Below are 19,458 nucleotides of genomic sequence, written 5' to 3' on the forward strand. Positions count from 1 at the left end.
TGAATTCTGCACTGGAAAAGAAAAAGTGTACTCAACAGGTAAACGGCTCAAAGAGGTTCTGCAGTGCCTGATGGATTGGCTTAGCCTTCCATGCCACAAGCAAAATAGAGCATGTCCCACACAATGAGAGCTGTGTATACAGCTTACAAACTAGCAGATCTCCTAGAGTGCTCTGTTGGAAGAAGAAATGATGCTATTTGTTGTCCATGGGAGCACTGACACGAAGGCACGCTAACCCCACACCACACACATGCTCCCAAACTTGCTGTGATGCTGACACAGGGAAAAGGAGCGCAGGGATATTGGCTGGCCAGAGGAGTGTCCTTAGCAGCAGCTCTGCTTCATGCAGCTGATTTATAACGAGAGTCAGAAGAATTCCCAAGCAGCTGCTGCATTGGGGAGCAAACTAATTTCTTTCTTCTCTCCTTGGATGCGCAGACCGGAGCCTGGCTGCACCTCAGGTTCCAGCTCACAGTCTATATTCTGCATCATAAAAGATACAAGAGAGAAATCTAAACTAGAGAAGTAATAACCTGTAAACTAATAAAGCAACCCAGCACTTTGATAGCGAGGTGTTCCCAAGAGCAGGGATTATTAATGGATGTCCTGAAACACCGTGTCTAGTTTTCAAGAGAAGTGGGAAAGATTTCTAATGCTCTGCAGATCTCATGCATTAGCTCTATAAAATCACTTCAGATAGATGCAGAGATCATTATAAAAAAGCAGACTACACAGAGGCACTTAAGCATTTAAAAAAACAAAGGAGTGGTAAGAAACTGCTTGAATAAATAATAATAAAGGTTTAAAACTGCAATATTATGGGTAGTTTTTCTTGTCAAAGCATTGGGCTGCATAGTCATTGATTTTTGCAAGTAATTGAGATAGTGACACGCACGACTTAATGTTTCCTCAGCTGTAAGTGCACGGGAATGGAAGAAGAGATCTGGTGCCTTGCAGCCAAGGATGCGATGGCTTCTGAACTGCTGTCTGCCTTCATTCTTTATTGCCCTCGGACCGTAAAATGGGGTGTATTAATAACCTCTTATGTCAAAAGAGAGTTGATGAAGCTAAATGTAATAATGTTTGCAATGTGATTAGGGATCATTGGATGAAAAGCTCTGTAGATAGGCAGAGTGTAAGCACAGACATATGTCCTTCTGAGGCAGAGCAGGGTGGGAAGCGCAGGCTGACCCATGGTGCAGATCCCACATCCTGCCCATTCAAACCTCCGCACCCTGCCCAGGTCAGATGAGCAATAGGGGCCTTCTCCTTCACAGCCATCTCTATTTTTTGAGCATGTTTATTTTTGGTGATGAAAATTTAGGGCTCGGCTCCCTCCTGCTGCCAGCTTCACGTGTTTGCTCTATATCCTGCCTCCGATCCATGCCAAAATGGTTTCCAATCAACTGAAATAACTCTTTGCTCCCAAACTAATGGGAATCAGTGAAGTGTAGGGGACAGGGCTGTTTCCACGGAAATCTGAACTGGAGCGGAGTCTCTGTCCTCTCATCACGTAAAGAATAAAACAGAGGCTGGAAAGGATGGCAGGAAGAATCCAGTGCTCTGTTTCCTGAAGTAAAATCTTCCTCCGGAGAAGGCAGGACAGGAGTGCACTCCTCCACGAGCCAGGAGGCTTCGCTGACAGGAGCTGCTATCATCTCTGTCCAGCAGGCAAAGCTTCGAGTGATGCCGCTCAGCAAGAGAGCGGCGCTGACGGTTCGCAGTGCTGCAAAACAGACCGTGGCCACAGCGCCGAAAGGCACCGAGCCTCTCCGCCTGCATCAACCACCGCCTGAGCCGGTGGAAGGGATTTCTGTGGAGCTCTGCTGCTCTCTGATGGTGCTTCCGAGCACACTCAGCGCACAGCCTGCGTGCTCCGCCTAGAAGCTATAGGTTGTAAAGCGAACCAAAAAGGAGCGACTGCTTTTAGAAGCAAGGCAGAGTTCGGTGCTTTTCCTGCGGTGTTTTGGAAGGAATGGTAACAGCGAATGCGTGGAAAGGAAGGGTTGCGTTTTGGAGGCGTCACCCACAGCACGTGCACGAGTCCACACAGCTGCAAACCTCTGAGAAATCTCAGCTAGGAGAGCTTTGTGTAACTCTGCTTTGGAGGGACGCAGAAGAGCGTTACAAGCACCCAAATAAAGTACGGATGGAGCAGAAATCAGCACCCGCGTGACTCTCAGCGGCGCACGAGGTTTACGCACTCTTTGCTCATCTCCCACGGCAGCATACGAGGGTAGAAAAACACACGCTTTGCTTCGGGATACGAGCGAGAGGCACGGAGCTCCGCCCGCCTCGCAGCGCTGCCCACACGTGCAGGGGGACCGCGGGGCTGCGGGCGGCCCCTCCCCAACATGGCGGCCCCTCCCCAACATGGCGGCCCAGCGCCATCTGCCCGCGCCGGATGGTGGGATGGGAGGAGGGGACGGGCGCTCTTCCGCCGGGGCGGGCCGGGTGGCGGCGTGGGGCCTCAGCTCGGTCCGGGGTACGGGGAGGGGGTGACGAGCTGCGGGCGTTGTGCGGCGGTGTCCGCGTGGGGGCATTGGTTCCCCCGCACCTCTGGGTGCTTTTACGCTCCGGAATTCAACCGCGGTAACGAAGCCAAGCCAATGAACGAAAGGTTGTGGGCTTTGGATGGCCGCGTTCCGCGCATTTCATCTGATGTGGTCTGATTGCTTCCCGCAGCGATGGCAGCCAGTCCCATCGTGACGTCTAAGCGGCGGGAGGAAGCGGTCCGCGGGGTCCGCACCGAGGTGGTTTGCACCGCGTTCTCCAACTCCATCCTCGTGGTGGTCACGCAGTACGGCAAGATGGGCACGCTCGTCTACGTGAACCCCGATACCATAGGGGACAACGTTGGCAGGCCTTCGCTCAGCACCAAAGTGCTGCTGGGCAAGGATGAGGTAGGAGCAGATGCGCAGCGCCCCGGCGCCGAGCGAAGGGGAAATGCTGTAGGTGGGGCCGTGCGAGTTGCCAGGGAGCTGATGAATCACAGCCGTTGAGCGGTGTTTGCACGGCGGTCAAAGGGGTGTAAAAATGTGGTCTGGAGGAAGAGGGGCTCCTCTGGAAAATAGGCACGTTCATCTGTTCTCCGGCAGCTTTGTGGGGCCGGTGCTTGGTGCCGTGCAGGGTGTGGGTTGCCTTGCTGTGTTTATGGAAGGTTTGATACAGCTCGTGTTGCTTTAAAGGCTGCGGGATCAAACATACAGCCTCTGATAAGCTTTCCTGGCCTTCTGTTCCAACGATTTCTCCTTCTGGAGTCGCTCTTTTTTCCTCCCCCCAGCCTCCATTTCTGCCAGCCCCATAATGGACTTTAGATGCCCTCTCTGTGCACCTGCCAACACCTGCCCTCGATAAAGTTTAATTTGTTTTTCTCCAACAAAATGAGTTTTTATCGACTGGTTTCACAGAGCTGGAGAGAAAGCAGAAGGAAACGTGTTTTGCAAAGTGTCAGCTGGTCAGGCATTAAAGCAAAAAGTTACAGAGCTACAAGTTTATGAGGCTTTCCATCAGGGTTGGGCTGTCAGATGCTACTTGCTCACCTTAACTAGAAAAGCTGTAACAACACGTAGGTTCTCCTTTCTGTGCCCCTCCATGCAGTTCTCCTTCCTCAACAAGTCTGCTTTCCCTTGGTGGGGGAAGCTTTGCTTTGCCTGGTTGACATGGCTGCTAATTCTGAGCAGTGGCATCTCTGAGCCATTTCTGTGTTTTATTTTGGAGATAGGAAGTGCCTTTTTTACACCGTGTTTTTAAATCATGTGACCAACTTAATCAATTAACTTTAAGAAGGCTTTAATTTGCTGACTTCTTGCTTGTTGCTATGAACGTTTGAGACCATACATACTTCCAAGCTATGCTGGCAGCTAAAGTCAAGCTAGCTCAGCCTTCTAAATGCATAAGTATAGGTGTCAGTAAAGGCAAGTTGGATATTCTTCTTAAAGAAGTCTCACTAAGGAGATGATATTCCTTCTCTTCCCTGCTTCGGCCTCACCATTTATTTCTGGTTTTTATTATTCTGTTAAAATCAGAAACATTTTTTACATGTGCAAAGGCTTTGTGTAATGCCAGTTTGAGGTCTCTAAGACTTAGGAAAACAAGACAGCCTACTTCCAGAGTTTGTCAGCAGAGCGTGGTCTGGTCAGCAACAAGAATATGGTACTCAGGAATCTGGTTATGATGGGAATAGAGGCATTCTGATCATTTTATATAAGTTGGTATTTGGTGCTGTGGGAAGAATTGCAGCAGGGCTCTCAACAGCAGCTTCCCAAACACTCTAAGGCAGTGCAGAACTCCAGCGCAGCTGCAGTTCAGTTGTTTCAGGATGGGCTGTTGGGCAGCCGCTCGCAGGTCTAAACTCTTCTATTTTAAGTCTGTTGAGAAAGTGCCTTCTCAATTATCCCATACCACGGCTTGGCTATGCTGGCCAGCCAAGCTGTGCGTCTGTTTCCAATCACTCTGGAACTGCTCAGCAAGCTAATGCTCAGCATCCAGCACAGGCAGGTTCTCGACGTGCTCCACGAGCGAGTCATTGCAGGGCTCTACCTCTGCTAACTCATGCAGGATGACTTTGCAGGTGCGAGTGTACCTCTGTTTACCTTTGCTTTTCAGCCCCTCGTCCATGTTTGTGCCAAGAACCTGGTGGCATTCGTGTCTCAGGAAGCTGGGAACAAACCTGTTCTTCTCGCTATGGCTTTGAAGGACAAGACCATGGAAGGAATACAGGCTCTACGGGAAGTGATCCGAAGTTGCCAAGTGTGGTGAAGTTGTACCATCTGGATTCAAGGAAATGATCTGGAGTCCATGACTCATCACCACTTCTTTGAGAGGACAAGAAATGAAAATGATGGAATGTCTTTGTGCTGGTTTTGGACACGCTTAGGAATGTGATGAATCTTTCTCTACTGTGTAGAATGGTTGTGGGTTTTCTTCCTGTGACAGGTTTGCGGTCCAGATAGTTGGTGATGAGATGAGAACAGTTGCCTCAATAGACAAGGGAAATGTTATATTTTCACCTGGGGAGGGGTGTATATTTGGGAAACGTCACAGCTCTGCTTTTGTGCCCGAGGAGTGATGGATGCCAAGCTCTGTAGCTACGCTGCACCGCAAAGGGGAACACCCAGTGCAGAGTGAGTAAAAGAAACATTGATGAATCTAATTTTACATGGTTGGTTGTTTTTTTCTTCGCTCTGCAAAAATCACTTCAATTGAAATACAAGCCTCCGTAACAAATAAACAGCAATTGCATAATAGGAAAGATTTTTTTCTTGCCTGCTTTTCTTTTTTTTTTTTTTTAAGGGAATTACTTCTATATGACTACTTGTATCCTTATGTCATTTTCCTCCTGATGTATGCTGAATCTGCTCTTCGTTTTCAGTTGCGTTTTGAAGAGAGGTAGATAATTGCAGTGTTCCAATTTCATGAAAACTGATGACAGGATGGCAGAAAGGATCCAAAATTAATGAGAAAAAGGCAAAATATCGGTTGTTTCCGTATGATGTGTGGTAGTAGCACTTCAGAGAGACAGCCTGTGCATTGCTCTGGGCCACCTGCAGCAAGCTGCCCTTCTCCTGAAGCACTGTCAGAGCAGACATGGGGACAGAAGGGCTTTGGAGGTTACACAGTGGGGTGTTGGCTGAGTCCATTAAAAGAAAGTGCTCTTATGCGAGGTCAGACGAGTGAACGCAGTGCTGAACAGCCCAACTTGTGCTGTTTGCTCGGAAAGCACGTTTGTTTTTTCCTCTTCTTGGAACAGGTAGCACCAAGTAGTCAATTTTAAAGTAAGCTGTTGCACACTTTTGTCACTTAGGAACTTGACTGAGCAGACCAAGGCCAGGTCTTGCCTTCAGATTCAGGGCAGAAAAGACCTGTGCTGTGCTGGTACCCATCAGTGTCAGCAGAATCAGCACAGACCCTGTCCGTTCCCCATGCAGATCCTATTGCTGGATCATTACTGTTGCTAAAAAAAATCCCATAAAAGTACAAAAGCAGAAAATACATTTCGAAAGGACTTTTTCCTCTGAAGTAATGTTTTTTACAGCATTTTAAAGGATAACGAGAAATGAAACATTTTTTTAAGAGTACATTCAAAAACTGCAGGCTTGCAGCTGCCCTTGACAGAAATTTCATCTAAAAATAATTTTCCAAACTGTGCTTCCAAGAATCAAAAATTTGCATCTGTCAGAACTCCAAATTTTCCCTCTTTTACATTTCTTCTTTTTTTTTTTCTTTTTTTTTTCTTTTTTCAGCCTAGGAGGGCTCACAGAGCCATGTGGAGTTTGTTAACGTTGCTCTTTGCTAGTGGAGATCTCTTCCCAATCCAAAATGCGGTGTTTCCTGACCCCTGCTGCTCCTATGATGCCCTTTTAGCTCCAGTGAGTTTATAAACCATGTATGAGTTGTGGTTTACATTGAATTGGCCATCTTGCACTGTGGTGATACGCTGCCTCACTGCTTCTGTGCCCTGAAAACCTCATGCGTTAACACCTGAAAGCTGACCCTGGTTTACTGCCATGCTTTCCTTGTTCTTTTTGCAACCAGGTCTGCACGCAGCGGTGAGCAAAGAAAGGACGTGGCACTCTCTCCTGTTTGATGCTCAGAGCCACAGCGTCTCATCTGGCTGCCTCTCTGCAGGCGATAAGTCAGACCACGAGCAGCTGGTCCTTCAGGTTTGCTCTGTTCTGCAGTAAACCAAGGGAAGGCCTGTCCCAAAAAACAGCCTCCCCAGCCTGGCTGCTTGTACAACCAGATGTCTGCCTTTTAGTCATCGCTATCCTCCAGGAGGAATTAATTCTCAATCGCAACAAGAACTGCTTTTGCCACCCAGGCAGCGCTCACCACAAACGCAGGGCAGCAGCTCCGGAGCCTTCCAGCCTTGTTTGCTTTCCGGGCGTGAGTGCTAAACGGGGCAGACTGGAAAGGTACGTTCGGCAGCTTTTCTGCAGGATGTAAAGCCCTACCTGCCGCCCCAGCTGCTATGGGGAGGGCACAGAGGGCCGGTGCCGAGCCCCTTGGGGTGCAGCGAGGGAGGGCTGGCGGTGTCCTGCTGGGAAGGTGCCCGGAGGAGGAGTCTGTGCTGGAGGAGGGCACAGGGGATGCAGAAGCAGGTGCACGGCGGGACGCAGCCACGGCCTGCAAGTGGAGGAGCCCCGCAGGGTGAGTGGAGCCTCGAGATCGGGGCACGATGGCCGGCAGGGCGGAGGTTGGCCCCGTGCACCTGCGGGTGGTGGGGTAGAGCCTGTGGTATGGGCTTGACAGAGGGCTGGGTGCTGCTCTGCCTTGGTTATGTGTGCTATAGGTGCTTCCTCCTGGTGGTGTGGGGGTGGTATAGAGAGGCTGCTCGTAAACAGCCCCGAGCTGGGCTTTATCTGGATGCAATCAGCAGGAAAGGAGTGCCTGATGCTGGCAGGACGCAGCCTGGCCGCTCCCATCCCTGGGTGCAGATCAGCCATCTCCCCTCACCAGCAGCGTGGCCTGGGCACAGCGATCCTGCAGACAGCCTGCCCAAACCCAGCGCACTGTCCATGGTTTTCGGTTCAGCTTTCACTGAGCGCCTCCAGTATCCAGGGATTGAGCAGAGCGGGCAGTCGGAGCACAGCAGGTGTCTGCCCCGTGTCTAAGAGCTGCCTGTTGGGATGTGCCATCCTGTCGAGCTGAGTTTTGGGGCTAAAATTACCCTCACACCTCCTGGCTGCCTTTGTTTTGGAAGCAAATGGGCCCTTGGCTGCATTGAGTTGCCCGGCTATGTTGCACGGCCGGGATCTGGTTACCTCTGGAGCTGGGAGCCCTGTCTCTGAGTGGCACTGAGGCTTTTGTTTTTAATGACTTGCTGCGACGCGTTAAGAGTTTTACAATGCAGGAGAGCCTGCCAGGAAGGCCGCTGGTGCCGAGCTGCTTGCTGCACAGCCGGGCTGTGAAAGCTAATAGGAGCTGGGACAGCTTGGGCCAAGCATCTGTGGCACGGCGCCGGGCTGAAGGCAGAATAAATGGGTCTGGAGCTGAACACAGCTCTCTGCCATGTCCCACGGAGCAAGCCCGATTGTGCTCTTCCTTAGCACAAAGCTTGAGGAGAGTGAGAACATCCAAACCTGACTTAGGGCATCCCCAAAACAAGCTGTGGGGAAGGGTCTTGCCACGGAAGGGTCCCAATACGGCTTCCTCCCTCCTGCCTGTACCGCCAGCTCTCCCTGGCCTCCTGTTAATGTTTACAAGGGCTGTCCAAAGAACAGATCCCTCCCCGGGATCCTGCTTCCTGCCGGCCTGGGCAGGGTGACGACAGCTGCACAAAGGAAAACCCTCAGCTCCTGCTGCCCTGAGAGCCCAACTGCAGCTGCAGGTACTCCCTGGGACCCGGCCACCAGCAGCACCCACTGGGCATCTCCCCTTACAGACTGCGGGAGGGGTCTGGGGGAGGTATTTTTAGGGGTGCTGATCTGATACCGGCCGAGTTTCCTTCCCTAGAGGTTGGGGTTTGTGGAGAGGGAGCTGCCAGGCGAGCTGGGCTTTGGGCTGTTTGCTGTGTTCGAGGGGATCAAGGTTGTCCCCTGCCACAATCATCTCTGGCAGATATTTTCTTGCCTCTCACCATTCTCTACTTACAGGTTTTCCTCTGGGTGATAGTTACCCAGCAGCTAAAATCTTTGTTTTTTAACAATGTGCTGAGGAGTGTCTACATTATTAGAGCTCTGCTTGCTGCTTTTTTTTTTTTTTTAACTGCTGTTGTTATATGTGTGGAAAAAGCAGGTTTCCATAGATAGCTCAAAGAGAGGCCAAACATGGCAGTCTGTGCATCTGTTGGCCTTGAGATATGAAGCTGCCCTATAAATAAGAGTGTATTATTAGTTTGGTCCTTGCTGGCTGAGCTGCAGAGTGCTTTGTGCTGGGAATGCTGGGGTGAGAGTCTTTGAGGAAGGCAGAGCTGCCCACGAGGATGCTGCAGAGATGCAGGATGCTCCAGCATCCCCCAAACCCCACGCTGCTGCCTGGGCTGGCACACCAGAACCTTGAGGTCATGAGATGGCTGAGGTTTGCTGCCTGGCTGAACGCCCTGGGTGATGCCAAACCTCCTTCTTCTGATGAACCCTGGAGCTGGCCACTAGCAGGTCACTCAGAAAGAAAGAAGCCAAATGTGGGGGTGGACCACAAGGACCTCGGTGTTCTCTGGGCTCCCAGGATAATGATGTGAGCACATTGTCCATAGGGATGTCAGTATCCTGACAGCTTGTTGATAAGGGGATGGTTTTAATCATGGAATGAGGTGATATTGATGCTTAAGTCTCTGGTGCCCAGTGGGAGAGGTCCTGAGCTGCAGGTGAGAATACCTGAGAGCAAGAGTGTGGGCAGATCTTTTTGTTTCCTAAGGGATGGTGACCCCAGAGAAAACCAGAGGGAGTGCGACTGAGAGGAAGAAGTGTGTATTTTAGGGGTTGTGGAGACTAGAGACACCTTGCAGACACAAGGGTCTGCTCTTGAACATTTGCATTTTCCTGCTGAGAAGCAGCCCTGACCATGGAGAATAGGCTGGCTTGGGAGAGGGCCACGCTGGGAAAGGCGTGGGGAGGAGAAAAGCTCACTGGAGATTTGTGGGCTGGGAAACTTGCTGGGATCTTCCCCCTCACCAGTTCACCTCCATCCCACACCACTCCCCGTGCCTCTCCCTCCCACAGATGAGTAATGCCACCCATGCTTGGCCCTCTCCTGCGGCGCCCAGCTCTCCAGGGCCGGGCACAGCTGCCAGGCTGGCCTCCGCCACCCCATCCTCAGCCCTCACCCTGCTCACAGCTGCTCACAACGACTCCAAGGATGGCCAGCAGCTCTTCCTGACCACAACAACAGCACGGGTCATCTCCGGCATCTTCGTGTGGTCGGCACTCGTCATCACCTTCCACCAGGTATGGACAGGACGGAGTCACAGCTTTGGGTCCATGCTGGGGCAAAGCCATTGTTTCCCACCATCTCACTGCAAATCCTTACCTCCAGGTGGGTGTTTCCTCCTGCAGCTGGTGGAGGGGAAAACTCTGCATCGGGAGGGGTGGACTTTACCCTGTGGCTGCTGGAGCTGGGAGAGGCACAAGGCAGCACTCAGTGGGAGCTCATCTAGCACCGCGCAGCCGTGCCTTTGGGCATGCAGCCTTGCAGCACCCCATCAGTAGGCACATTCTGCGATGCTGCACAGCCACACAATGCTGGGGCTGCCCCAGAGCGAGCCACTGCCTCAGAGCAGCAAATTAAGCCCAGACTCATCAGTCCTAGCCACAGCTCTGCACAACGGGCACGCTCTCCCTTACAGATCTACACGCACCTGAAGAACTACACCATCCCCAAGGAGCAGCGCTACATCATCCGCATCCTTTTCATCGTGCCCATCTACGCCTTCGACTCGTGGCTCAGCCTCCTGCTCCTTGGCAGCCACCAGTACTATGTCTACTTCGACTCAGTGCGCGACTGCTATGAGGGTGAGCACAGGGCAGCTACGTCAGCAGAGATGCTAACAGCACAGCAGGGCTCTCCTCTGCCCTGTGTCTCTGGAGCATCCTGGCTTGCACACAGTGCTGGATCCCCATTGTTTTTGCTTTCAGCTCCCCCCGCCACCATTTGGAGCTTTCCCCCTTCCTGCTCCATCAGCAGGAGGGAGAGGAGGGCCACGGGGCACCTGCAGGCTCTGAGTGCCCAGCATCTGGCCACATTCCCAGGGGAAAGGATTTCTGCCTACCTTTGAGGTAGAAAAACTGTTGTTCCAAAGGAAAAGGCAGACTTACCTACAAAATCAGGCAGTTGGGATGTTTTGAGGTGCAGAGAAAGCTTGTGAGTTGAGTTTAATGTCCTTCCATGAAGGTCTTTGGCCATTGCACTCCTGCACATGCTCAGATGTGCATCCTTGGGTGCTGCCAGTACATCCTATGCCCAACACATTCTGTGCATGCAGGGGTTGTGTGTGCATGGTGGAGCTGCTGTGTCTGCAGCAAAACACATTTACTCTGTAGACGTGGCACAGTGCATCTGGCTGAGGTGTATTGAACCTGCTGGTGGCCTTCTACACACCCATGCCATTGTCCCAAACCCTGATAACATGCTGGGTGGATGAGGAAACATCTGAGCAGGAAGATAAGTGAAATTTAAGGCCCCCCCCGATCTCTACCACCAGCTCTGCTGACCATGTCTGCTCTTTCCTTGCCAGCTTTCGTGATTTACAGCTTTCTGAGCCTGTGCTTTGAGTACCTTGGTGGGGAGAGCACCATCATGACTGAGATCCGAGGGAAACCCATTGCGTAAGTGGTGGCACACCACCAACTCCTCAGCCCTCTGCCTGTTTTCCCCATCCTGTTGCCCAACAGCATCTCCTTGGCTTTTGCTTCCAGGTCTAGCTGCTTGTACGGGACCTGCTGCCTCCAGGGCATGTCCTACTCCATTGGCTTCCTGCGCTTCTGTAAGCAGGTGGGTACCCAGTGGGGAGCACTGCAACACCCCTCCACAGCAAGGGGTGGGGGCTCTTGGGGCTGTGTTGCAGTGGGTCCCTTACCCAAAGGCAAATCTCACCCAGATGCTCATTATTTTTCTCTCTGTCGGCACCTGGCCAGCAGCAGGGCGCTGCGCTTGCTGTCCTTGCTCTGACTCACTGCTGAGTCAGGGTCCCCTCCCACTGCAGCTCTGAGATTTTTATCTCTGCCTACTCTCAGGTTGGCTGGCCGGCTCCCTGACTGCCCAGTGCTGCGCTGCAGGCTGGAGGCACCGTTCTGTCCCCGAGCCACCCCCTCCTCGGAGTGGCTATGCTGATTTTTGGGAGCGCTCAGGGTGCACAGCCTTGCTCCCTCCTGTCTGCTGGTCCAGATCATTCCTGCAATGGAGAAGCACTTGTTCCTCCATCCCAGCAGCAGAGAGTTGGCTGTGGTGGGGCTCGGGGGGCAGGAGGTCGCTACTGCCCTGTTCATGGTGTTTCTCCCCTGTGCAGGCCACGCTTCAGTTCTGCATTGTGAAACCCCTCATGGCAATTGTCACCATCATCCTGCAGGCGTTTGGGAAGTACCACGACGGGGACTTCAAGTGAGGATGCTGGGTGGGGCTGAGAGGAGTGCATCTCCTGGGGGAAGGGGACTGGGTGGTCCCTGCTCCATCAGAGGGGATGGGGGACCTGCTGGCCTTCCCCAGGTAGCGAGACCACACGGAGCCCAAGAACAGCCCCACTATCCCCAGGCAAGATTCGAACCAAACACCCAAGGGCCAAAATACAAAAGTGACAGCAGCCTCTGTTCCCCCTCCTACCCTTCCACAGCTGGGCTGGGCTGGGCTGCCCCCCCACGGCACAGCCATGCACAGCCCCCTGCTCCTGTCCTTCCCTCTTTGCCCCCAGCTGTGTTCACTCAGCAGCTTGCTCTCCCCCCGCAGTGTCCGAAGTGGCTATCTGTACATCACCATCATCTACAACTTCTCTGTCAGCCTGGCTCTTTATGCCCTCTTCCTCTTCTACTTCGCCACCATGGACCTGCTGCGCCCTTTTGAGCCAGTCCTCAAGTTCATCACCATCAAGGCTGTCATTTTCCTCTCCTTCTGGCAAGGTGAGTCCCAGCCTTCTTGTGCACCACGCAGCCCAGGGGGGTGGTCCAGAGCTGATCCCTCTCCTATTCCCTGCACAGGGACACTGCTGGCAATCCTGGAGAAATGCGGGGTGATCCCCGAAGTTCAGATCATCGATGGGAAGGAGGTGGGGGCTGGGACTGTGGCTGCTGGATACCAGAACTTCATCATCTGCATTGAGATGCTCTTTGCTTCCATTGCGCTGCGCTACGCTTTTAGCTGCCGGGTGTACAGAGAGAAGAAAGAAAACTCAACAGGTAACTGTTCCTCTCTCCTGCCTTCTTTCACCAATGGGTAGGGAAAAGGCAACCTATTGCAGCACTACAATGGAATGGTAAAAACAGTAAAGGAGCCCTCTTTTGTGCTCCGTGAGTTTCTTCTTCCTCTACTGCTTGTGACAGGAGGAGATACCTTGGTGTGGACAGGCAGAATTAGGGCATTTTGGTATAACAGCACACACAGCTGGAGAGGATCCACCCTCTTCGAAACATAGGGCTGGATTTGCCATCCTCCTCCTCGGTGCTCACCACTGTGAGCTCCATTGTCCCACAGTGAGACGTGGCCCACGGTGAGGCCACGATTTTGAATTTGTAGGGAAATACATCACTGCAGTGTTAAAGCACTGGGACTATTGGCCATCTGATGCCCCATCACTTCCTGCTCTGTTTTTCAGCAAACCTTGCCCCGATGCAGAGCATCTCGAGCGGGCTGAAGGAGACGATGAGCCCGCAGGACATCGTGCAGGATGCCATCCACAACTTCTCGCCCACCTACCAGCAGTACACCCAGCAGGCCATGCAGGAGGCAGAGCGCAAGGCGCCGGATGAGAACGGGCACGTGGCCTGCAGGGCAGAGGGAGCAGGAGGCAGGAAGAGCAAAAACATCGAGAAGAGAGTGCTGATCCTGTCGGACGAGGAGCTGTAGGAGATATCCGAGGGGACAGAGACATTGGAGAGGCTTAAATGCAAGGAAGGGGGGACTCTCGAGGCTGTGACAACCTGGTCATGTTGGCACGCTGGAAGGAGGAGAGCCAGGAACTCTACTCATAAAGCCAGTTCCTAAAAGGGAAGATGCAATAACCGGGGAAAGGTTAAAATAGTGCCAGCTTCTGACTCATCTCTGAGGTGTTAGGGACTGTGCTCTCTGCTTCACTGCCAGTCTGGGTGCCAGCCCTGTGCCCATACCCCTGCTGGGCTCCCAGTGAGCCAGGACCGCCCCAGTGCTGTTGGGCAGACTGGCCTCCTCACCCTGCTCTTACCTCCAAACAGCACCGAGACCTGACAAAAATGCTTTTCTCAGCACAGTTCTGCTCTAGTTTCTCCTGATTTGGGTAAAAAAATGATCTCCAGGGCCCCATGGAGAAAAGCAGTGCAGGAAGGTGACTTCAATTCACCTCAAAACCTGGTAAAATTTGAAAGACATCATGCCTTATTTTTATGTTTTCCTCTCTACTTCCCTTCAAAAAGCCCACAGAGCTGTACAGGAGCCCTTTACCAGGAGGAAGAGCAGCTCATCCTCCTCGGCCTCCAGATGGGGATGCAGCTGCTGGACCGGATCTCCTGGGATCAGAAGTGGGACCTCTCCTGGACCTCACCGCACGGTCCTGCAGCTGCATTCCTGAAGGCTGCAGTGACAGAGGAGCTTGTTTATGTCTGAACCCATTTATCTGCAAGCGGATCAGGAGTTAAAAGGGATTCCAGCTTTCTTATCAGAGCCATTAGGGAACCAGACTGTGACTGGTGGTGGTAGGAATGCACCGACCGGGAACTGTCTGTTCCTCCTAACTCCTCTCCATCCCCTGTCCCTACCCTGCATGCAAGAAGCAAGTGCTGCAAGACCAGAATCAGCGGACGCTGGAGGCCCTGGGGAACTCAGCTGCATTGAGGGCTGTGTGAGCCATTTCCCAGAGCACCACAGCATCCCACAAATCCGTCGCCCTGCCTGGGCTCTGAGAAGGCACGTGGGGCTGAGCCACTGAGACAGATTTTCTCTGTCCTGCTAAACTTCCTCTCCAGTTTTATTTTCTCCTATTTCTGTTCCCCTGCTGTTAATCAGATGATCCCCTAGGGAACTTCTTCGGGCACCAGCCAGCTGTTGGCTGGGGTGGGAGCTGGGCAGTGGAAGGACAGGGGCAAGTCTGGAGCCTTTGATTTGCAGTCACATGGCAAACAAGCCTACGGGTGAGGCTTATAGCTGTTTTACAGCTCCTAGTATTGTTTTATTCCCTGCTCTTGAGCTGCAAAGTGTAAATTGCAAGAGGAAATTATTTATGATTTTTTTTTTCTAATAAACAGCAATTTCTACCATGGGCTGAATGAGCGTTTTCACTTAGCTCAGCGAGCAGAGCCCGCACTCTGCCCGCTCCTGCTCTAATGCTGATGCTCTTAAGCTGCACGTCCTCCCTGCCCCTTGGTGCTGGCCCAGCAGAAATACCTGCACACACAGCATCCTCCACACTCCGACGTTCCCACAGGGCTCGCGCTCATCCCTCTCCCTCCACAAGCAGTGCGTCCCCCCCATGCACCTCCTCCAAAGCTGTGGATGCAGCAGTTCTGAGCTGCTGGGTCCTCTGCAGCCGAGCCAAGCCCAGCAGCAACAACACAAATCTATGTATTATTATCAGAAGTATTTTATCATGCTGGAAACGTGGAGCCAACACAGGCAGGCTATGGCTGAGCCAGTCTTGCAAGCCCTCTGCTCTGGAGATCTGCTGCCTGTACCTGCCCAGCCCGTGAGGTTGCTGTTTTGTGTCAGCTGGCCTGTAAACAAGAGCCGAGCAATTGGCACATCCAGGGAGCTGCCACCAACAAGGCTTGACTTGGGTGCAAGCCTGACAGGGAAGCAGGGCCACATCTCAGCAAACATCTCCATCTTCTGAGCCCCTCTGTGCTGCAGCTGCGGGGACAGAAGCAGCTTCACCCCCTGGGTGAGGACAGACTGCGAGGTGATGATTGGGCATCTGCCAGCGTGCTCGCGGGATGCAGACTGGCATAAGAACACAGCAAGAAGCGTGGCTGTACTTCATTGCACAAATGATCAACTCCAGCACATAATGGGCTGCATTCATTGCTCTTGCCAGCAGGTGCAATTCCCACTGCAGACGGTAACAACTGCCTATTTATGTCAAGTCCTGATTACTGTATTATATGTAAAACAGGTCTTTCTCACAAGCAAAACACTGAGGGGAAAAAAAAAGCACCAAACCAGCTGTGGTGCACCCAAGCCTGCAGAACAATGCTGGCCCCAAGGAGTGCACTGCTATGGCCTGGGCCTTCAGCCTGCAAGGCTCAGAGCTCAGAACGCCCCAACGGGTGCCGAAATACCAAAGGTGTCCCTGGCAGAACGTGTCCTCCAGCATGGTGCTGCTCCATCCCTGGGATGGGCACGATGTCCCACCTCCCTCTGCCATCACCAGCTCCTCGCTGTCCTCTCCATGGGCTGGAGCTGAAGCAGGGGACGGTGACCTTCACAAGCTTGCTCCTCACAGCACCAGCAATCCCCTGGCTCGCCCTGCATCCCCACTCCATGCTCAGGAGCTGGGTGAGGAGGCAGCCAGCCCCACCTGTAGCACCGCACATCCCCAGTCCCACTGCTCATCCATACACTGCCCTACTTCCATCACTGGCCACCTCTATGCGACACGCAGCCCTGGCCCAGCGCAGTGCACGTTTCCCCCTTTTTAGCTGCCCCTAGAAACAAGGGCTGCCCATGGAAGGGGATCAAAGCCCAGGCGGTTCCCAGCTCTGCCACTGCTTTAAAGCTTGGATGAAGCGACAGGGCAAAAGAGAAGGATGAAATATCGATCGAAGGAATTAAAGCTGTTTATTCCCCAGCAGTTGCACAGGAAGCACCGAGGGATATTTCATAACTCCACGGCGAGGGGAGCGGCTCCCTCCAGCACCGTGACCTGTTTCACAGCACGAGGTCTCCAAGCCAAGTCCCACGGGGCGCTCCCAGCACCGCCACCGCGGCAGCTCCCACGTGCTCTGGGCAGAGAGCACAAACACACACCAGGAAACACGATAAGCGTGAGCCCTGGGGGAGCAGCAGCTCGGACCGGAGCACGGCCCAAACACATGGGAACAGCAGCACAGCGGGGCTGGGAGGCGGTCAGGCTCAGCCGCTTGCAGGAGCATCCACACTCAGCCTGCGTCCCAAAACCACCGCAGCCAGCTGCTCAAGGTGACGAGCAAGGAAAACGCCCCTGAAAATCAATGTGAGCTCCAAAACGCTGACCATACACCAGGGCAAGTCTGAAACCAGAAAATGCTTTATTGGAAAGGTACAAAAAAACCAGTCACTGCAGCTAAATTTACAGCAATAAATTACGTTGTGGCTGTCAAGAGAAAGTAATGGACACATACACAGGGCTACTCGCCTTACAAACAGGAATCCACATTGCTTGGTATATCAATAATTTATTTTATAATAAAAAAGCAGCACAAAAATAAATATTGAAATGAAATTACTGAGTAACCACAGAGGATAGAATGAGCTGGTGATAAAAAAAAAAAAAAAAAAAAAAAAAAAAAAACCAACTTAAAACAGAAGACTTCTATCATTAAAAAAATGAAAGCAAGTATCCACCATCTACGGAAACACCCCAGCAGACTGAAATACAGACGAAGGAAAACAAATCCACGTTACAAAAGTTTTTCGGTTTTTTTTTTTTGTTTTTTTTTTTTTTTTCCTTTTTGTTTGTTTCTTTGTTTTAAATAAAAACAATCATGACGACAAAGTTTAAATGATTTGAGAGAGGAAGAAATAAAATAAAATAAATGCCACTTTCTCCTCCTCCCCGGGTCCGAGCCGTGCCGCAGCCCAGCCCTGCTGCGCTGTCAGCCGGGGCACCGCGGTCTCCTCCGTCAGATGGCAGAGCTGGGCGAGAGCTGAGATGCTGACTTGCTGTGGGGGGGTCTGAAGGTGCCCTGGAGGGAAAGGTTTCCCCACTGCCACTGGAGAGCTCAGCAAAGACACCTAAGAGACCAAGGATGTCGCTCCCGGCGCTGCCCCAAGGTACCCGGGTGGATGCGTCGGGCCGTTCCCAGCATCCCAAGGTACCCACATGGTGCTGCAGAGGGGGAAGAAAGGCCCGGGGGAAGAGCATCCCAGCGCTCGGCCTCAGTGCGCCTGCACCTCGGGGAACAAGGAGGGGCAGAGAAGGGAGCCCAGCATCCGAAATACCGCAGCCAACGGAGGCGGCAGGGAGCGCCCAGTGACCCCGCAGCAGCAGCCGGCTCCCTGCGCCACGCTCAGCCTGGGTTCAGGCTTGCAAGGGCAGGACGGAGAGAAACGAAACAGAATAGCAACAACAACAAAAAGAAACAAACGGAAACAAACCAAACCCCAGAGGAATGCAATGCGACAACCCCAAGCTGCAGGGCCCTCCGGGGCGGAGGGTGGAGGAGTTGGGTCTCCACGGTGGTCAACAGCTTTCGGGTCATTCCTCCCTCCACGTTACCTTGCAATTCTGATCCCTCTGTGGAAGTTTAGCCAGGACATTTCATTCCCCTCCAGGTCACCACCCAGGGAGGGAGCCCTGGACCGGCGATTTCTTTTTAATAAAGATTTACAGTATCAAACTTGGAAAAAAAATTATCTTTTTTTTTTTCTTTTTTTACGAAAAATCTGTACGATAAAATGTATATAATTATATATTTATATATATATTTCTCTCTCTTTAAATATTTCCACGTGGTCCTTATGGATATCCAATATGGATTACCTACCATGGCTATGGTATCAACAGCTTTAACAACACCCAGGCCTCTTGTTCTTAACCGAGTGACCAGAGATTGAAGTGCCTACCAGCACCAAACTAGCAATCACTTGGACAAGCCTTTGGCACCCTTCCAAGAACTGGAAAAAAACAAACAAAAAAAAAACCACAAGAAATACTTGGCCACAAGGGAAGTGCCACATCTTAAAGATATGTTTCTCAACAGCAAGAAGACCCCACGGAACAAAGTTCAACCTCCATCCCCCTCCGTGTCGCTGGTCTGATTTCCCTGGCAGGGGCCAAGGGCAGCCCAAGGGTGTTCCTATCAAGCCAGGAATGTTATGGAGCTCTGGAGCTGTTCTAAAGACTGGAAGCATTTGGGCATTTACGAGTCAACTGGCCTTTTTTTCGTTAAAGTTTTCATTTAAAGCCCCAACAGTGCCAGGAGTCTCCATTTTTGCCTGTTTTCGGAGGCACCTGTAAGGTCTGGGAAAGTTTCCAATGTTTGTGAGCTGGAGAACATGAGAGGACCAGGAAATGACAGTAACATTTTTCTCTTCCTCAGCTTCTGCTGTGGGAGTCAATAACTGGTACTGATACACAGGACATCAATCTGCCCGTTAGGAGATAGGGAGGGAGTGGAGGAGAAATGAGGTAACGCTAAGTGTCATCCAAACTCTGCGCCTTGGAAAATCACTTGAAGGAAACTCCCTGCTCCCCTCCGGCACGCGCGGCTCTGGCAGGGGTAAGAAGCCTTCGGGAGGAGGCTCACCTGCCCCTTCCCAGCTCCGAAGGTCATGAGCACAGGTGTCGAGGACCGAACAAGAACCGAGGCTGAGGCTCCTCTTTTCATTAACCTATTTCACAAAGGACCCTCTCTGGGGAATCCAGAGACTCCAATGACAAGGTGGGAAAAAAAAAATAAAAGAAAAAGCAAGCTAACTTCTTCCAAAGGCAAAGAGGGCTCCACTGGAAGCCTACCAACGTACTGCCCCCAGACAACGGCTCGCACGGGGCGGCGGATGCCAGCATACTGTCTCCTCTGCGACAGCGCTCGATTAGCTCTCTTTCAGTCCAAAACACTGGTGAACTGCCCGCCATCTCTGGCTTCTATTCCACAGCCCAAGTCCTCCAAGCTCTGCTCCTCACCTCATCCATCAGCAGTCTCATTC

The 19,458-nt window shown here is 52.3% G+C and overlaps 2 protein-coding genes across 5 annotated transcripts; both read left to right on the forward strand.

Moving 5' to 3' along the window:
- The first annotated feature begins 2,275 nt into the window (after positions 1–2,275).
- Positions 2,276–5,254, forward strand: PSMG3 (proteasome assembly chaperone 3). Of its 3 annotated transcripts, none has more exons than XM_052680333.1 (3): positions 2,276–2,407; positions 2,686–2,903; positions 4,609–5,254. In XM_052680333.1, the coding sequence occupies exons 1-3, from the start codon at positions 2,374–2,376 to the stop codon at positions 4,759–4,761; spliced, it is 405 nt and encodes a 134-aa protein (XP_052536293.1). In that variant the 5' UTR covers positions 2,276–2,373; the 3' UTR covers positions 4,762–5,254. The 3 variants fall into 3 exon arrangements, with proteins under 3 accessions (XP_052536293.1, XP_052536292.1, XP_052536294.1); XM_052680332.1 differs by having other exon boundaries at positions 2,359–2,485; XM_052680334.1 differs by lacking the exon at positions 2,276–2,407 and adding an exon at positions 2,508–2,592.
- Positions 5,255–7,024: 1,770 nt separating this feature from the next.
- On the forward strand, positions 7,025–14,873 carry TMEM184A (transmembrane protein 184A). Of its 2 annotated transcripts, none has more exons than XM_052680331.1 (9): positions 7,025–7,152; positions 9,663–9,887; positions 10,286–10,451; positions 11,174–11,264; positions 11,355–11,430; positions 11,945–12,036; positions 12,379–12,548; positions 12,627–12,824; positions 13,241–14,873. In XM_052680331.1, exons 2-9 carry the CDS (start codon positions 9,663–9,665, stop codon positions 13,489–13,491), a joined length of 1,269 nt encoding a protein of 422 aa, XP_052536291.1. In that variant the 5' UTR covers positions 7,025–7,152; the 3' UTR covers positions 13,492–14,873. The 2 variants fall into 2 exon arrangements, with proteins under 2 accessions (XP_052536291.1, XP_052536290.1); XM_052680330.1 differs by lacking the exon at positions 7,025–7,152 and adding an exon at positions 7,220–8,332.
- The last annotated feature ends 4,585 nt before the right edge of the window (positions 14,874–19,458 follow it).

Source organism: Tympanuchus pallidicinctus, unplaced genomic scaffold (genome assembly GCF_026119805.1).
Source record: "Tympanuchus pallidicinctus isolate F22 unplaced genomic scaffold, pur_lepc_1.0 scaffold18, whole genome shotgun sequence".
Classification (NCBI taxonomy): domain Eukaryota; kingdom Metazoa; phylum Chordata; class Aves; order Galliformes; family Phasianidae; genus Tympanuchus; species Tympanuchus pallidicinctus.

Bases quoted from the DNA above. Each gene is read 5' to 3' on its own strand.
- TMEM184A (XM_052680331.1), top strand. From the start codon at position 9,663: ATGAGTAATGCCACCCATGCTTGGCCCTCTCCTGCGGCGCCCAGCTCT. The intron at 11,265-11,354 runs GTAAGTGGTGGC...TTTTGCTTCCAG, and splicing joins ATCCGAGGGAAACCCATTGC to GTCTAGCTGCTTGTACGGGA. The intron at 12,825-13,240 runs GTAACTGTTCCT...TCTGTTTTTCAG, and splicing joins GAAGAAAGAAAACTCAACAG to CAAACCTTGCCCCGATGCAG.
- PSMG3 (XM_052680332.1), top strand. From the start codon at position 2,374: ATGGCGGCCCAGCGCCATCTGCCCGCGCCGGATGGTGGGATGGGAGGA. The intron at 2,486-2,685 runs GTACGGGGAGGG...TGCTTCCCGCAG, and splicing joins GGGCCTCAGCTCGGTCCGGG to CGATGGCAGCCAGTCCCATC. The intron at 2,904-4,608 runs GTAGGAGCAGAT...TTTGCTTTTCAG, and splicing joins TGCTGCTGGGCAAGGATGAG to CCCCTCGTCCATGTTTGTGC.